Source organism: Trichomycterus rosablanca, chromosome 4, assembly GCF_030014385.1.
Source record: "Trichomycterus rosablanca isolate fTriRos1 chromosome 4, fTriRos1.hap1, whole genome shotgun sequence".
Taxonomy (NCBI): domain Eukaryota; kingdom Metazoa; phylum Chordata; class Actinopteri; order Siluriformes; family Trichomycteridae; genus Trichomycterus; species Trichomycterus rosablanca.
Window position 1 is genome coordinate 30,459,980 of NC_085991.1, and position 19,806 is coordinate 30,479,785.

The following is a 19,806-nucleotide window of genomic DNA, read 5'->3' on the forward strand; positions in this document are numbered from 1 at the left end:
GATCATTTGTATTGCTGGGTGCTGATGTTGGTTAAGAAAGAAGGTCACTGGGGCTTTTCTTCATGTCTTTATAGTCTTGCTAGCACACAGCCTTTCATAACCTGTTGCTGCAAAGTTAGAAGCTAGATGTTAGATGTTCTTTATAAAAATGATTTGTTACACCTGTCTTACACAGCAATTGCTGTGGCTGAATTTGAACACATGAATTTAAAAATTAAAGGTGTTTATCATTAAGCAGTTATTTTAATATTAAAAATTTTTTAAACATCACACTATAAACAAACTAAACATACTGTAAGGGCTTAATTTGTGTTAGGCTTCTCTAATAGTGTTGAAGTACTCAGACAGTTTTGTATTAGAAGCCTGAGTTTTGTATGAACTTTACTGTATTTTACTCATTTTGTAAACAGCCTTTTTTATTGTACTAACAGTGCTAATATTGAGGCAAGCATTAAAAGGTGAAGAGAGGATTACTAAATGTGTTTTTCTGTGATTGTCAGGTAAGCTAAAGAAAAAGACTAGAGATTTACAACACTACCATGTTATTCCATTGCTGGGCAACAAAATGCCCATTGTACTTATGGGAGGGGGTCAGAAATCAAAGTACATGGAAAACCTCTGGGAAAAAACATGGGTTTGATCTTTGCAATTGGACATGCTGTTAAGACTCAGTTACACACTGCTTCATTTTGTTACATCACCTTTTCTGTTAATTCCATAGTTTGGGAAGTGAGAATACTAATTGTTATAATTTAATAATGTTATCATCTTTGGCCTTAATACAAGACTTTAGCTGCTTGACAGTCCATGGTTGCCATTGTCTAATTCTCTTGTTTATAAGGTGCCATACATTTTCAATAAAGACAAATCTGGACTGCATCAGGCCAGTCAAGCACACATACATGAAAGTCATCTAGCACAATTAAAATGAGGCCTTGCTAAAATAATCATGGATGTCCCGGGAAAAGATGTCACCTTAATGGCCGCATGTGTTTTTCTAAAATAAAATATTTGCCTCTCCGTCGATGGTACCATCACATATATATCAGTCATGGGCACTGATGCACCCCATACCATGACAGATGTTGACATGACAGCTTTGCCACCTTTCTCTGATAACATCTAGATCAGTGGACCCTAACCTTTTTTTTGCACCACTGACCAGTTTAATAAAATATATTATTTTACGGACCGGCAGGGGCGATAGAATAGAATAGAATAGAATAACTATAGAATGGAAAATCAGTGTGAATCCTGAGCTTTTTTTTTACTGCAATGAGACACTGCTCCCACCTAGTGGTGATTGGGGACAATAATACCCGAAGAGTGTTGGAAATGTAATTGCTCTTGTAGCAATCTCTAATTATTTATTCTTTCTGTGTGGCCCAGTGGTTGGGGACCACTGGTCTAGATGGTCCATTTCACCTATGGCACAGAAAACTCAACGTTCATTTTCCCTAAAAAATAAATAATAAATGTTCTGACCAGAGCACACATTTCTGTCCTTCTGAGATGAGCTTTGGCCCTGAGAACTCAGTAGTGTTTTCCACAGAGTGGATGTATGGCTTTCTCATTGCATAATAGTTACAGGTTGCATTTCTGTCCCAACTTTTCCGAAAATAAGGTTTGTAATTTAATGTCAGTTAACCAAATGTTTTACTTTAATAACAATCACATTTTTCATTTGCTTAAGTAAGGCATCACCGCTGTTATATAACACCTTACACAGTTAAAGATGCAAGCTACATTAGCAAATCTAGTAACTAGTAGACCAAGCTAATCCTGGTGATACTGTTAGGATGATAAAAATAATCTTTAGCTATGACGAACTTATATCAAACTGCTACTTCAGAAAATGGCTTTTAGGAAACTAATCAGTGCATCTATTTATTAAAATTATTTTTTGAAAATGTAACTGAGAATTACCTATAAAACTACCAAACAAGTTCTCATCAGCAATTGCCTTTAATAACCAGTCTTAAAATGTACAGTGAATCAGTGCCATTTACAACAACTACTTGATTTTTTTTCATCGTAAATGCAGTTACAGTAGACATATTGAATTGTTGTGTGGTTCTTTAAAAATCTGATAAATAACATTTACAGAACATAAACTGGTCACAGCAGAGTGGAACAGTATCTTAACATGCAGTGGAAATGCATGTCCCGAGATACTGTGTGGGCTGGAAAAGGACAAACCTGTACACATGCAAAACCTTAAAAAATTCCCCAAATATCAAACATGACCTGAACATTTTCTGACAACACTTAAAATAGGTTGTGTTAGATTAGCGGTCTTGTTGTGGATTGTGGAAATGCTGGCAGTATTTCAGCCACCGTCGAATATAAAACCTCAAAATTCTGGTCTTCTTAATCTTCTGTCAAAGAAATTCAGGATTCTTATTAGGGATGGGCACAGTTAAATAATTAATATAAGTATAAGTTGACTGAACAGGTTTCAATTATTTTTATGCTGTAAACAAAGTTAAAAAAGAATGTTTATGTAAACTAGACTACACCTAATTACTGTGACAAAACTATTTAAGCAAGATGTAGATTTTTTTATAGAATTTTGCTGAGGTAAAAATCCTGCCACTCCAACCTAAAGGTGCAGCTTAATTGAAACACACAAACTGTACGTTATTCCCTCATACATGTGCAAATAAAAAGTCATACAAAAAGTGGGTAGTCAAAAATTGTGGCTTATTACATATTTTCTTCAATTTACTAATCTTTGGGTAATTAGTGATCTAATGGATAGTTTCTTCTGCTTGTCAAAACCAGAAGTAAATTTTTCGCGGCCATGTTGCATGATTGCCAGGACCCTATATATCACAAGTAAGGTGGAATTTAAAATGACATACTTTTTCATGATCATTCTTAAAGTAATTTCCTTCTCAGTAAAACCCAGTCCCAGGTGACAGATTTTTTTCTTTGTTGTTAAGGCGGCAATATCTGTTTTGTCCTAAGCTTTATGACAGCTTTGTGGTTGAATATTTCATAAAGCATAAAGCTCAGTTAGTAGGTGATGCACATTTTTATGACTTCAATAAACACACTGATCAACTACTCTGAGTTAAAAGTGTGTATGGGGGGCTGTTCTTCACAAGGAAGATGTGTTCATGTGAAAGATGATCACTGATGAAAGCAATTGTTGCTACAAAAGCATTTTTAAATACCTGAGTGTACAATCATGAGCAAAACAAATATCTCAGGAGTGTGTTTTTATTAGTTCTTATTTCTTGACCAATGATTTGTTTTTGGGACCATTAAAAGGAATTTTAGGTTTGGACCATTTTTTTTTGCCCAGAAGTGTACCCAAACCCACAATAAGTCCTAAAATAAACTAAATACAGCTCTGCTGCTACTCCTACAATATGTAAACAGCCTGCAAAGATGACACCAAAAGTAACAGCAAATATTTGGCAGAAATTTCTAGAACAAAGTAAAGGCTCAGTCTCAACAAAAATACAGATGAAAGAACATCTGGACAGATCACAAAGCAAAGCCTTATCCCAGCTGTGAAGCATTACTGTTTTGAACAGTAAATGATGAATTAATGTGTCAAATAAGGACAACTAAAAGGACAAGTTTGTGTTATTAGTTTAGGCAGTTCCTGTTATTTATATATTTACGACATTTAAAATTGTCCAAGCACAATGCAAGCAACTCAGGGGTGTAACAGTTGCAATCTGGCATTAGTGGGGCTTGAACATTCAGATCACTGGTCTAATACCTAAGCTGCAACTGCCCTGTTATAGGCATCTGATCATGAACAAAGCACATTTCATCAGTTAAATAAATAATAAGTGTTATTTGAACTGCATTCATGTGCTGTTAGTAGTTTTTGTTGGATGCTTTAAACATAAAACATATCATATCTACAATTCTAAACCAGTTAAACATTTTACCAATTGACTACTAATAGAAAGTGAAAATGCCCATCCCTAATCCACTTCATTTTGAGCTGAACTGTGTTGGTACACTTGCTGTAAAGGCAACACAATTATCAATAATCACTATATCGATACATCAATATTATGAATGTAAAGACATTGTGCTACAACAGCAGACACTCAAGTGCAACCGGTTACTTAATTATTGTAAACACAGTCCTGATTAGCTGTAATAATGGTCAGACAACCTTCATGAACTTGTTGTGACACAGTGAAGCTGATAAAACAACTCAGTAATAAATAAAAACACAATTGTCTCTTTTCAACATCGACTGTAAATCATGTTTCCAAATTCAACAGTAATACAGAATTAGCTCTTTTTCTAGTAAACTGACTTCATCTATGTGAACCAGTGGCATTCAGGCCTGAAAGTTAAATGTTAAGAGTTCTTTCAGGTCCTAATATCCCATATACAGTACAACCACATTTTGATCTCTACTCGTACAGGTTGAAGATCAGAGAAGGTGGAAAACAGAGGGTGGGGGGTTATAAGAGCAAAGTCTGGCTAGCGGAGAACAGATACCGCATTAAATAAGACTATTCAGAAACATGCAAATTTTGAAATCAGCAGGTACTCAAGCTACACAGAACAAATGAACGTTACACAGCATGGACATATGGCTACGCTAGTTTCTCTTCTAGCCCTCGTGAACTTATTGTCTACTTTTTTTTGCAGTTTCCGTCTAAGATGTGAGTGCTTTGTTTATCACAGCTAAGGTCTTTTGCACACCAATATGTCATTCACACAACCTTTTGCAAAAGGCTGTCTACGATGTCTGAAGTAGTAAATGCATGCGTTAAAAGAGCTGTGAGAGAGAAGTTCTAGCAGAGAGGCTGAGTAGGACTGAATACCTTGGCACATGACAGTAGGAGACAATGACAGTCAGTAGGTTAAGAGTGAGTATAGGAGGGGTTCGCAGGCAGAGAATGTGTGTGTGTGTGTGTGTGTGTGTGTGTGTGTGTGTGCATGGTGTGTGTGTGTTGAAGAGTCTTTTAGCTCTGTGTTGTAAGCCTCTGTTCTGTTAGCGATGCCTGCTGAGCCACCGTTTTGTTCTCATGAGAGCAGAGTTTGGACACCACATCAATAAATGCCAGGCTCTGGACTTCTTTATGCAGTGGTTCTAAAATAAGAAACAGAATTTGAAATATTACAAAGCACATATAACACAGACTTCCTTTTAAAACAACCTTGAAAACTGACTTGCAAGAAAACACTAAACTCAGGGGCTAACTAGCATGCATTGCTGGTGCAAAGCTTGATTGACTGGTGGTGGTGCAGAGCTCGACTGACTGTGGGCAGTGTCTCTGTATTTTAGCAGCTTTCAATCAATGGCAGAGCTTAATATTTAATGGTTCCAAAATCTCATTAAAACAAATTAATTTAAGCATATGGTGACAGTTTAGATTTTGTTTCTGACCCCACATATTTTTAATGTTATTATTGACCAACTTCATTGTATTTTGTAAATATAAACTAATTTAAAATTGAATCCCTGTAACACACTCAAAAAGTCTTTTTTACAAACGTTTTCATAAATTCTAATTTACTACTGATTTTTTACTTGTATTTTGCCTCTGTCCCAACTTTGAGTATTACAAATATTAAAAATAATAACAAATCCATGAATAATTAATAATAATAAACAATGAAATAATTCATTTATTACTTGAACTGCTACTGCTCTGCATTGTACATAACATTAGCTCACACTGTCATATTTAACAGTAAACTAGCTGATTGGTCACAGGTAGAAAAGAATTCTGTATCAGCCATTCAATTAACAATATCTCAGCCATTTGTAAACCTAAGCCAAATCCTGTCAAAATAGAATAATGTAAGCACAATTTAATGTAGCTTAAAAGCTCCACACAATACAAGTGAACTGTCACTCTTTTACAGAATGGCTATTCAAAAGTTAGATTGTCAACAATTAAAGTAACAGTATCCAATTGTGAAAATGAACCAAAATAAACCCATTTTTTAAACACTAGCTACCTAGCATACTATGTACAGTCATAGCTAAACATATCAGCAGCCCTGCACTTCTCCCAGAAAATCTGTTACAATTACATATGCTTTTTTATTCACTTTTTTATTTGTACTGGAACAACACAGAAAAGCTAAGAAAAAAAGTAAAATCTGCTATCATTCCACATAAAAATGAACCGGACAAAATTATTGCCACCCTCATCTTATTATTTTGAAAACAATTACTGAAACTGAAAGTAAAACAGAACTTAGACCAAGTCTAAAGTAAACCTTTACTTATTAAAATCGCTCACCTGAGCCCATGACTGAACAGATGAGGATCATGGAGTTGTATTTAATTTCAGGCGCACTCTTCTCCTCACTCAGCAGCTTATGTAGGACCTGCACCAGAGTGGCTCCCACAAAATCCTTTTCTGCTGAATCTGTCGGGGGAAATGACACACATTTTAAATTACCAAAGCTTACTGTAGACTGAACAGTTTTTTTTCCAAAAAACATTAATTTACTTGCATATAAATAAATCTCTCAATATGAGACCCTTATTTAAGAAACCGACTGCCATTGTCTTCACTTAAATTGTCTGACCACTACCCCTCATTACAATAAAAGACCAGAGAAAGTTTTAACATGCAGTTTATTCAGGGACTGGGTTTAATGTAGACTTCCATGAGTGACCCAGATGAAATGGTTAATCAGTACATTGATTAGTGTAGGCAAATAAGCCTTTATTAGCCTTAGTTCAAGTTTCACACCAAATAAAGCCCTGATCTGTATGATTTTCTTACCCAAGTCTAGTGCTGCGATGAGACCCAGGGCCACCAACGCTTCATTCTGCATGATCATGTGCTCACTTGTTGCCATGGTCACTAGATGCTTTACACCACCACACTGAATTACTGTCCGTACAACTTCCTGTTAAAAAAACACCCAAACATGAACTACAGACGACACCTTAATGTTACAAGTGTTAATCATGTGGAAGTGCATGCAAATCCACATCTCTTGCACACACACTTGTAATTTATGTATTGCTTCTACCCGTGCTTTTACTGTTATTTACAAATACATGCTTCAAATGGTAATTTACTCTTTTGTATCAACTCACATAATTGAGACCTGTTACTCATGATGTGATGTAACTAACTGCATATAATGCATTTGGTGTAATCTCAGTTTTAAAGACTTGAGTTTATCAGATACATTTTTCTCTGCTGACGCCACATTCTGAAGATAATTGGTGTGTGATTAGCTTAGAAAAGATTCACATCATGGGACTGCCACTTATTTAACAAATGTTATGGTCTGCATAAATAGAAAACAGCTACTTCATTTTTAAATCACTTTAATTTGCAGACATGATTTCTCGTGTTACCTATACAGTTCAGGCATGTACTTATTGCTAAAGACAAAATGTGCAATTTTTAATTGTATTTATCATCTTTCCACATCTGGATTATACCATGTTTTACCAGTTGTTTTTTCAGTGTTAATGACCTTTGATTTGCTGTGTCGAATAAGAGCTGAGAGCAGGCGGTTAGACTCCCCCATCACTCCAGCATGATCTTTAGCTTCACACCATTCCACCAACCTCTCCACCAGCTTACGGTTTGTTCCCAACTGTTCAGCAGCATCAGCTACAACACACACACAAACACATACACATCTGAATTAAAGCCTAGAACAACCCACGTCCAGAACAGGAATAAGTCAACTTTCATTAGTGCAAAATTGTCTGGAATATGAGAAACAAAGGTTATGAACAAATCAAAATAATTTAAGCACAAAATATTCTATGATCTTAGAAAGAACAAAATTGTTCCTGTGTCCAAAGAGTAGTTGTCTGGTTTGTTTTGTACTAACCTACCAGAGTATGGTGGTCATGCAGTGACACCAAATAATGTGCTGATCATGCAGTTATTTCCAGCTTTAAGATAGTGTGTTGGTGTTAAGATATGCAAGGTGCATTTATAGATTTTATAAATAGCAGTATTCCAAAACACACAAGCAAGTCTCAGATTTGTACCTTGATTTGATGAATTTTAAATTTAGTTTCTAATTTGGTTAAAACTATTGCCTAAGATTATCTGAATAAATTACATTTAAATTAAGTTTATACATTATTTTAACAAAAATGAATGTGTATGTTTGTTTGTTTGTTTATTAGGATTCTAACGTCATGTTCTACACCTTTGGTTACATTCATGACAGGAACGGTAGTTACTCATTACACAAGGTTCATCAGTTCACAAGGTTATATCAAACACAGTCATGGACAATTTATTATCTCCAATTCACCTCACTTGCATGTTTTTGGACTGTGGGAGGAAACCGGAGCACCCGGAGTAAACCCACGCAGGCACGGGGAGAACATGCAAATTCCACACAGAAAGGACCCGGACCGCCCCACCTGGGGATCGAACCCAGGACCTTCTTGCTGTGAGGCGACAGCGCTACCCACTTAACCACCGTGCCGGAATCTGTGTACAAAGTACTTGCTGATGCTCAAAACTGTGTTTTTTTACATAAAAAGCAACTGTAAATTAATGCTTTTGGTTATGTGTCCAATACAGAGAAATGCCATGGATAGTCATTTATACTGGCAACCCCCTGTAAGTCCCAATTTATAGCAATTCAATTTCAGCACATTGTTTTAAAGCTTAAGCTCAATTATAGGCTAACTTCTTACCTGACCCATTAAACCTGCCAAACGTCTTATTTTTAAAACTAACCCAACATGTTTGGTTACATACTGTAACTTGTGAACTCTTTGATCATTTACAACTTTGAATGATTTTAGCAATATCTACCTTGTGTGTCGATGAGCATTCGTAATGTTCCCAGCAGCTTGAACTGAACCGGTGGCATTTCTGACTGGAGAAACTTCAGCACCACATCAGATACACCAGCTGTGAGCATCTTAGACTTGTTCACCACTGATAAATTAAAAAAGGAATACACAATAACTTCATTAATTATGCAAAGTACAAACCTGATTTAAGGTCTTTGCAGTTAAGCTACCACCACAGCAAGAGGAAAAAAGTGTTGTGCTGTTAAACCCCATAAATTATTCAGTATTTTTCACAATGTACCCTAAATTAATCAGAAATAAACATCTAAGGCTCAATTCACAGTAATAAAAGAAATGTAAATAAAAAGTAAATTTTACTGGCTCTTAACCACAATTCCAAAATACAAAACTATAACAAAATACAAGTAGCTCTACCAAACTGTGTGATAAAGCAGTAAAATGCAGGAATTCCACAGTAATTTGAATAAGGGTAGAACTGTGTGAGCCAAACTGTATTTTTGTTTGTCATAAAATGCTATTGATTTTCATAACTGAGGCTTTCAACATGATGTACAAACTCGGATGTACAAATGTCATACTACTGAGATAAGTATAGCCATATTGAACCAAGAAATACAATCTGAACCTCTATTACGCAAAGACAAAGTCAAAAAGCCATACAATTCTGGGCAAAAAAATGTTCTGTTTGGCCAAGCTCATCTCAGATGGATCATAAGACTGACTTTCAAAAGAAGGACCATCAAGAATGTTGACAGCAGAAGGTGAAAAAGTCAAGATTTGTCATGGTATGAGAGTGCATCAGTGTTCACGCCACGGGTGACAATGGCACAACATCTTTTCTGTGGAAATCCATAGTTATTTTAGCAAGACAATGGCAGGCCTACTGCCTGGCGCTTCATGAAGAGGAGATTTAGACGAAGGCAAACCTGGACTGTTGAGCAGTCTTGTATCAAGTAAGAATGAGCGAGAATTCCAGTTGCAGGTTACAGTAAAAGTGGTTCCCGAAACTGTTCATATGAGGCTGCAATACTGCTTTATTTGTATTTTGTTTTTTGGGCATTTTGGGAGCGTGTTTACCCAGGACTGAGAAGACTACATTGTCCACACCGGATTGATGCTAACTGCCCTAAAGTTGGTAAATTGAATAAAATAAGAATGCAATATGTACATCATTTTTAGTTTAGATTTTTTTGTTTGTGCAATTATTTATTATTAGCATTTGCATAAGAAAAAAGGCACACTTTGCACATTGCATTGTTCACAGCCCATAAACTGAGCATTTAAAATAAAGCTGCATTATCCTTAAAACTAGAACAATTACAATAATGTTGAAAAAACTAATACAGAAGGCTAAAATGTCATTTCTGTTCATTTTTTAAGGCATAAAGCGAATTATTTTTGACACTAACCTGGGATAGCCAAGTTCCTCAGGGCACTAAGAGCTGCATGCTGCACTGTAACATTCCCCTCCTCAACATGTCTGTCCAAAAGATCCAACAGCTTCTGCACAATGCCTGTGTCTACCATGTGGATGCAGTTCCCATCTAACAGAGAAAGAGAAAACTTAATTATACAACAATTATGATTAAATATGCTCATGAGGTATAATGTACTGTATATTGTCAACTTAACAGCTGTGTTATTGTCTGTTTTTACCTGTTACCTAATAATCTATGTATAGCCCCATGGCAATTTTACAAAAACTTAACAATTAAATAGCAGGGTTACATTGCATTATGGGCTCATGAAACAAACAAAAAATGCTATCTTTAGTTTCTAATATGTCCACTGGCTGGTGTAAAGTGCTAACTTTGCTCTAAACTTACTGTTACTTGTTAACAGCATTCGTATAGCTGTAGGTGTTAAATGCTGAGGAGTGGGATTACAATCGCTTAGTAAATGGAATGCGTTCTTACTCTGTGTTGGAGAATTTAAATAATCCACTAGGGGGCAGAACAGTGCAAAAACAGAGAACTGTAATTACAATTTATAGTGTAGTAAGATAGCAGGTTTGGATATAGCACTCATTATATCAGGAAGCATACAGGAGATTAGTACAAGAATAACAAACTATTTGTTTGCTATTGCCAAAAAGAGCTTATGAAGCAAATTATATGCTTCCAACTTTGTGCCATTAGTTTAGGGAAGGTAATTTCCTGTTCCAGCATGACACAATGCAACGTCAATAAAAGACATGGTTTGATGAGTTTGGTGTAAAGCGAAGGCCTGCACTGGCCAGCAGAGAGCTCTGATCTTAACCCTACTGAACAGCTTTGGGATGAATTTAAATGCAGATTGCAAGTCAGGCCTTCTTATCTAACAACTTCTTATCTAACAACAACACCTGACCTCACAAATGTTTACACTCTATCTAGAGGTGCATTGGGGTCCTACACTAACAAACATATAAATGAAAATGGGTCATTGCTTGTGCTGTTGCTGATAACCCCGTCAGCTCACTGTTCAGTCAAATACAAAACACATTTACCTCTGAGCATGTGCACAACCAATGACTTAACTACACAAGCCCATATTCAAGATGTCTAAAGTGTGTCTTCATTTATTTATTAGGATTTTAACATCATGTTTTACACTCTTTGGTTTTGTATCTCCAATTCACCTTACTTCGATGTCTTTGGACTGTAGGAGGAAACCGGAGCCCCCAGAGGAAACCCACACAGACAAGGGGAGAACATGCAAACTCCACAAAGAAAGGACCCGGACCGCGCCACCTGTGGATCGAGCCCAGGACCTTCTTGCTGTGAGGCGACAGTGCTACCCACTGAGCCACCATGCCACCCAAGTGTGTCTTCAGCGTTCATTCAAGAGCATGTGTAATCCTGCCCATACAGTAAATAGTGGTTGTTGAGGTCACATTTGGAATGGCTGAAATGCTAAATGACTAATTCAGGCAGCCAATATGGAAGAATTTATTTTAATTACTTTTTTTAATCAACAACAAATACTGAGTACTACTGAAAACAACACTGGTACAATTGAATGCTAGAAATAGTAGGATTAGATGAGTTTTTCATTTATTCATGTTTTAGTTGACTTTCATTTGATGCCTTGGCTGTCAGCAAACTATATTCTGACACCTCTCACTTAAATGCATGCAAACAGAGTATTAATTAACTCCAGTATATTCAGTCAAGAAGGCATTTCTATAAACACTGTGAAATCTCAGAGGAATCCTCCCTGCAGTGTCCAAGCCTTAATTTGGTCAAGAAGCAGCAGAGCATGCAGCATTAGTTAGTATGCATGTCTGCGTCTGGTGTATGTAATACTGAGTCACTGTAAATGGTAGAACATAAACATACTGGAGCAACTATTTTTCATTGTTGTGTTAAGCCCGATTTCAGATCACCATCTCCTACATACATACTTCCTACATATGCTATTTATTGTACTTGTATTTTTCAAACAACACTTGCCATTACGAGCAAAGTTAGCTATAGCCAGTGCTCCAGCCAACTGAAGCTGGTGGTTGTTTGATGGAACCCAGGAGAGAACCCTCTGAAACACGCTGCCTTTACCGCCTTCAAACAGCTTCTGCATGGATTCGTCTGGAAAATAAAATAAAATACCATGAGTTCACCTTTACAAGATATAACCCAATATGTCACAAATATAATTGTGATATACAGGGGTTGGACAAAATAACTGAAACACCTGTCATTTTAGTGTGGGAGGTTTCATGGCTAAATTGGACCAGTCTGGTGGCCAATCTTCATTAATTGCACATTGCACCAGTAAGAGCAGAGTGTGAAGGTTCAATTAGCAGGGTAAGAGCACAGTTTTGCTCAAAATATTGCAATGCACACAACATTATGGGTGACATACCAGAGTTCAAAAGAGGACAAATTGTTGGTGCACGTCTTGCTGGCGCATCTGTGACCAAGACAGCAAGTCTTTGTGATGTATCAAGAGCCACGGTATCCAGGTTAATGTCAGCATACCACCAAGAAGGACAAACCACATCCAACAGGATTAACTGTGGACGCAAGAGGAAGCTGTCTGAAAGGGATGTTCGGGTGATGACCCGGATTGTATCCGAAAAACATAAAACCACGGCTGCCCAAATCACGGCAGAATTAAATGTGCACCTCAACTCTCCTGTTTCCACCAGAACTGTCCGTCGGGAGCTCCACAGGGTCGATATACACGGCCGGGCTGCTATAGCCAAACCTTTGGTCACTCGTGCCGATGCCAAACGTCAGTTTCAATGGTGCAAGGAGCGCAAATCTTGGGCTGTGGACAATGTGAAACATGTATTGTTCTCTGATGAGTCCACCTTTACTGTTTTCCCCACATCCGGGAGAGTTACGGTGTGGAGAAGCCCCAAAGAAGCGTACCACCCAGACTGCTGCATGCCCAGAGTGAAGCATGGGGGTGGATCAGTGATGGTTTGGGCTGCCATATCATGGCATTCCCTTGGCCCAACAGGGCTCTAGACTAACGTTTTGCACTGGTTGCACTGGTGCGCCTAACTTTTTTTCTTAGGTGCACCAGCACAAAAGTTAGGTGCACCCAAATTTTCGACCGCATCGCATTTAACACCGCAGTTTTACAGGTTCACTTTTTTTTTTTTTAAATCACTGTCCATACAGGCAATATTGACTTGTAAATAACTAACAATCTGGTCAACATGGCCTCGTCTGATGATCTGTTTGCTGCTGCCTGCCACTAAAAGGCAGTGGGGAGAGGGGACACTTGGGCAGTGCATTTATCGCCACATGTAATGTTTTATAGATGCATTGGGCTTTTTCAGCCTTTCAATTCTAAATGTATTAGAACCAGTCTCAAATACACTATTGCCGGCCACTGTCTTCCCACACTCTTTACAGTTAATTATAGTATTATAGACTAATTATAGCACACTTATAAAAATTATAAAAATAATAATAGAGTTAATGTGTGTGTATATCTATTTACAGTATATGTGTGTGTATATTTAAAATTATATGTATATGTTTGTGTGTGTGTGTGTGTGTGTATGGGGCTCTAGAGTGTTAGAGTGTAATCTTAAATGCAGTGCATTATACTGTATTATCGGTTTTACTGTATCTTTTACACAGATTCCCAAAATCGCTTGCGGTGCACTCACTGCGTATTTTGACTACATGTATTGTAATATATTATGGTCTTTTAGTTATTTTTATATTTTACTTAACGAAAACATTGTCGTGTTTTTACTTTCACTATCACCGCACTTTACCGCTAGCATTAGCCCCTTGCTACTGTAGAGGGTCGGCTCACCTAGCCGCTGTCCGGTGGGGATGCTGCGGGTCTTTTGCTGTGCGGTGGTGGAGGTGTGGGAATAAAGGCACACTACAGGGTAGAGTCACTTTAACTGTTTAGTCAGGACTTCAGTGAGCGTTACGACACTTTACACCACCGAGCTCCAGAACCCGAACTTCCATTCTGGAACATCCGGCGAGTCTCATATACAAAACTAAACTTACTGCAGAACGTCCGAACGCACGTGTATAAACCTGGTGCTGCATTCTGATTGGCTGAGCTGAATGTCGCTCACATATCACCGCTACAATATTGTCCCGCCCTTCACCATCTCTGATTGGTTTAGACCATGATATTGGCCTAATGTGTGTCTGTTGTTTTTTTTTTCCATCGGGCGCCTGGTCGCGCCGGTGCGACCTAAGATTTTTTTTAGTCGCACCATTGAGAAAATAGGTCGCATGTGCGACCAAATTGGTCGCACTCTAGAGCCCTGCCCAATACTTGTGCTAGATGGGCGCGTCACTGCCAAGGACTACCGAACCATTCTGGAGGACCATGTGCATCCAATGGCGGTGCCGTGTATCAGGATGACAATGCACCAATACACACAGCAAGACTGGTGAAAGATTGGTTTGATGAACATGAAAGAGAAGTTGAACATCTCCCATGGCCTGCACAGTCACCAGATCTAAATATTATTGAGCCACTTTGGGGTGTTTTGGAGAAGCGAGTCAGGAAACGTTTTCCTCCACCAGCATTACGTAGTGACCTGGCCACTATCCTGCAAGAAGAATGGCTTAAAATCCCTCTGACCACTGTGCAGGACTTGTATATGTCATTTCCAAGACGAACTGACGCTGTATTGGCCGCAAAAGGAGGCCCTACACCATACTAATAAATTATTGTGGTCTAAAACCAGGTGTTTCAGTTATTTTGTCCAACCCCTGTATTTACAATGTATAAAGATATTAATGATGCAAACAAAAATTTTATTAATCATTTTGTTTTGGTTACATTTTAATAAGTTGCAACCTTGCAAAAGTCGTAACCTTTGGCTTAAGAAATTAAAGAGCAGCATTACTGAGTCAGTATTTAGAAATATTCTACATTATGTAGATCTTGTTGGGTAAAAGGGCATAAAGATTAAGATCTTAGGCCTGAATGTATAAACATCAAATAAATCCATAGGAATGGGAATCTGCAGACTGCATACAATAACTGTTTTTACCAGTAAGGGGGCTAATGCAACAAGTTTCAGTCTTAAAAGGCATAAATATATGTAAAGTTAGTAAAAAGAATTACATTTAATAACTAAATTGTGCACTATTGTCAAACTGGAAGTAAATCATCTGCAAATACAGTACATGTACTAACACAATATTGATGCATAACAATACAAAAATAAGCCAACAATACACCTCACAACACCAGTTGCACCAGTTATTTCATGGTCCGACAATGTCATAAAGGCTATGTAAGCAATAACATGTTGAATAAACCTTTAAACAAGTACTCACTTAATTGTTTTTGTCTTCTAAGCACATGTTTTTGACACAAATTATCTCTGAACCCTTCACCCCAAGCTCCCCTGAATTCAACGTAATAGCAACTCAAGCAGCCATCTCAGCACAAATGAAAACTCCCAAATTCAAATAAACCAAGCTGAGCTTCATTAGATGTAAAATACATTTTATTGGTTTGACAGCATGCAAATTAATGGAAGCAAACTAGAAGCCCCTTACTTCCACACCCTGCCCCCCAAAAAAGCTTTCAGTATCTATAAAATGGCACACAGAGAAAGTCAGATTGTGTTAGTACCCCGAGATCCATTCGGCATTAATTATTCAAGTCTGGATAAAAAGCACATTCTGCTGCCTGTACTGCCTACTAAGTAGTGATAAAATGCACTGCCTACTAAGTAGTGAGAAAGTAATAGAGGAACGAAAACATTTATCATCTCAGCAAATGATTCAGACTCTTACATACTGGATCATGTTGGAGTGGACAGTCACCTGTCCAATTGGATACTGGACTACCTCAGCAACCGACCACAGTATGTGAGGGCACGGGACTGTGTGTCTGATATGGTGGTCAGCAGCACAGGGGCCCCTCAGGGAACGGTCTTGGCACCATTCCTCTTCACCCTGTACACGGCTGACTTCATGTACAGATCACCGGACTGTCACCTCCAGAAGTTCTCTGATGACTCAGCGATTGTCGGACTTATAAACAATGATGAGGACAGCGAGTACAGAGGACTGATTCAGGACTTCGTGGACTGGTGTCTGCAGAATCACCTCCAGTTAAACGTGCGAAAGACCAAAGAACTGGTGGTGGATTTCCGCAGGTGCAGATCCACCTTGCCACCGGTGAACATCCAGGGAATGGACATTGAGAGAGTGGACTCTTATAAGTACCTGGGTGTTCATCTAAACAACAAACTGGACTGGTCAGTTAACACTAACGCACTTTATAAAAAAGGTCAGAGTAGACTCTACCTACTCAGGAGACTGAGGTCATTTGGAGTGCGGGGGGCACTCCTAAAGACTTTCTTTGATACAGTGGTGGCATCAGCCATCTTTTACGGAGTGGTATGCTGGGGCAGTAGCATCTCTACAGCGGACAGGAAGAGACTGAACAAACTTATTAAGAGGGCCGGCTCTGTCCTGGGGAGCCCCTTAGACCCAGTGCAGGTGGTGGGAGACAGAAGGATGTTAGCCAAGCTGGCATCCATGCTGGAGAATGACTCCCACCCCATGCATGAGACTCTGGCAGCACTGGGCAGCTCCTTCAGTGACAGGCTGCTTCACCCTAAATGTGGGAAGGAGTGGTACCGCAGGTCCTTCCTTCCTGCTGCTGTTAGATTATACAACCAGCACAGAGTTTTTCTGACTTTTTATTATTATTGTTATACATTGTACTATTTTTATTTTTTATTGTCTATTTTTTTGACTGAGTGCTGTACTATCCCTTTGCTGCTGCAACAATGTGAATTTCCCCATTGTGGGACTAATAAAGGATTATCTTATCTTATCTTATATTCTACGTGGCAGTTATGACACGAAGGCCTAACACATATTGGATAGAAATTTCAGATAATTTTTATTCACTATGTGTTGAATAGAAATTGCTAATTATTTACAGAAGTTATGGGAATACTGATCATTGTATTAATCAACAGTTTTAATGTTTCAAATAGGATAAGATTTTGTCCTAAAAACCCATTAACCTTATTTAAACTTTTGTACTTTAACATAATAATTGATCAGGTAGTTGTAATGTAAAATGCATCCCAGAATTAAAATCCTTGGTAGAATAATGTCCAAAACCTGAAATGTATTACATACAATTGGATTATTCACAAATAACTTCAAGAATGTAATGCTTAGTAGTCAAAAATAAGAAATAAGCCTATGAAATCAAGCATTTCAACCAAGTCCATTATGTGGGATTTTGTTATGCAATGCTTTCAAACTAGTAAACTGGTAAATTACAGTAATTGGCTACTTTAAATGTAAATAACCCAAAGACTGCAACACCAGTGGCAATAGCCTTCCCCCTTGTGGAGGCACTAATGTCTGGTGCCTGTAAGTAAGTATGTGAGTAAATTACAAGCTGGCTGCTGTACATCCAAAGAAATCTCAAGAATATTTAAAACAAATGTAACAACTGACAGTTGGGAAAAGAGGCTGTTCATTATTAAGATAGTTTAAAGCCAAAGCGAAACACAACATTAAACTGGAAGTGACCTCACATTAAATAAAACTACATGTTCTACTTAGCAAACAATGTAAGTGTTTCTAAGAACTATACACCCAGTACAATCACTGCCACAGAAAATAACCACAGCTGATAAAACATGGTTACATTTAGAACACTTTGCAAATTACAAAATATTCTGATGTAACTGGCCTCCTTCACAGAACAACTGGCCACAGCAGTCTGGTTAAAATGATCTATCCCACCTTAGAGTGTAACAGAAACACTATGTAGAAAAAGCTGTAATTTAAACAGTTCTTCGAAACTGTGTGTGCATATGCTCAAGTTAGCACTTAGTCATTGTTTTATTTCACATGAAGTGAGCAAAAAAGCAAATCTCTGTCACTGCCAAATACTTCCAAACTGCACTATTTGTCTGTACAATATGTCAATTACAAAATAAACAAGAATCTGTTGTAATGTTGGTTTCCTGTATGAATAGCTACTGACTCGATATCGTGCCAATATTAAAGATAAATAGCTAACTCTGGCACTGTACCTCCCAGCAGCAGCAAGACCATGAGATCAGAGGCTGTTTTGAGCTGAGCCAGGTCCTCCTCTCGGGTACTGTCCACCGTCTGTGCAACAACATCCAACAGACACTCGACCAGGCCAGCTTCCACCAGCTGCAGCTTTATTGCATCTGATACCCAGACAGAAGTAAAAAGAGATAGTCTGTGACTTTACATGGACAAAACATTTAGATAACACCAAGTAATAATAATAATAATTATTATTATTATTGCAACTATAGCAGTCTGATTATGAAAAATAATTACCTGAAATTTTACATAAGCAGTGTGACATGTGGTACAGCTGTTTACATTTTATAGATGTTTAAAGTATAGAGAAGTAGCATATTTAGTTCGAAAAAGTTTATAAATGTTATTATAAAAGATGTGTAAAATGAAAAAAAATTCTTCTTATATCTGCTAATCTAATTACTTTAAAAGACTTACATGGTTTATTTTTAATAGTGTTAATTAGTGAATCTATACTGTGATTTTTAATTAAAAATTACATTAAATTATAATTAAATAAATGAGCTAGAATTTATTTTAACAACAAAAGTAGTACATTCATCATTAAAATGGTAGTGGCCCAGGCTGATAAACACCACTTTATTATTAACTTTTTAATTACAATTAAAATTTTTCTTTATGTTTGGCTGAAATATTTTTGAGTCTAATGACTCCACTCTTCAATCACAAATTACCAATTCTTTATTATTGTGTTTTACAAAATGTCCCAACTTTTCCAGAGTTGTGATTTGGTTAAATACATGTATCCATATTAAATTACATGTTTTCTACTACTTGACAGTATTTTACACTAAATGTGTAAGATGGCTGAAACGATTATTATTATATTAAATGTGCAGCTCAGCCATGGATAATAAAGAGATAAGAACAAATCAATGCACATAAAGGAGGAACTTTATGTGCATACTCCTATGCTAAAACCCTGGTGAGATCAGATAGCATCGCTTAATTAATAGGAAAAAATTGGAAGGTCATCTCTTCCACCAAATAAACAGAGTCTATCAGTCTATCAGGTCCAAGCTCCAGGCCATAGGCGGCATACAGCATAGTTAGCACTTTAACTCACATCCCCCAGAGGACAGAGCAAATGCTTCTGTGCTGCACCACTCAAGAGCTGCTCTCACCCACCTGTACAGTTTTATTGCAATGTAGATTTAAAAAGAAATAAGCAGTACTGCAAAACGTATTACAAATTATGAGAAAAGCAGCAGCAATATTAAATGTTTTAGTCCTCTTTAATTACAAAAAAAAAGGCTGCAGGCTTTTGGTGGGACTAACACACATTCCGCCTGTAATACAATAGTGCAGCAATTCATGGAGACTAGCAATTCAGGAAAGCAGTAGTGTGCACTGAATGACAAGCAGCCAGGCGGTCAAACTCTCACCCAAAATTTCTTCCACACTTGGATGTTTTATTCTTTTTTTCTGTTTTGCTTTTAACACCTTGTTTTAAAATTCATGAGTCTCTTTCTGTATCTTGGCATAACAACAGAAATGATCAAGAATTTG

General features: G+C 37.5%; 1 protein-coding gene across 3 annotated transcripts in view; it reads right to left on the reverse strand.

Moving 5' to 3' along the window:
- Positions 1–4,208: 4,208 nt before the first annotated feature.
- rap1gds1 (RAP1, GTP-GDP dissociation stimulator 1) overlaps positions 4,209–19,806 on the reverse strand; it is a 46,941-nt gene continuing 31,343 nt past the window's right edge. For all 3 annotated transcript variants that reach the window (XM_062994157.1, XM_062994158.1, XM_062994156.1), the window contains 8 exons: positions 18,255–18,398; positions 12,190–12,321; positions 10,165–10,299; positions 8,754–8,879; positions 7,441–7,580; positions 6,732–6,858; positions 6,240–6,368; positions 4,209–5,077 (listed from right to left, as the gene is read on the reverse strand). In XM_062994157.1, coding sequence (XP_062850227.1) covers positions 4,950–5,077; positions 6,240–6,368; positions 6,732–6,858; positions 7,441–7,580; positions 8,754–8,879; positions 10,165–10,299; positions 12,190–12,321; positions 18,255–18,398 — 1,061 coding nt within the window. In that variant the 3' untranslated portion in view covers positions 4,209–4,949. The remainder of the gene's footprint in view (positions 5,078–6,239; positions 6,369–6,731; positions 6,859–7,440; positions 7,581–8,753; positions 8,880–10,164; positions 10,300–12,189; positions 12,322–18,254; positions 18,399–19,806) is intronic.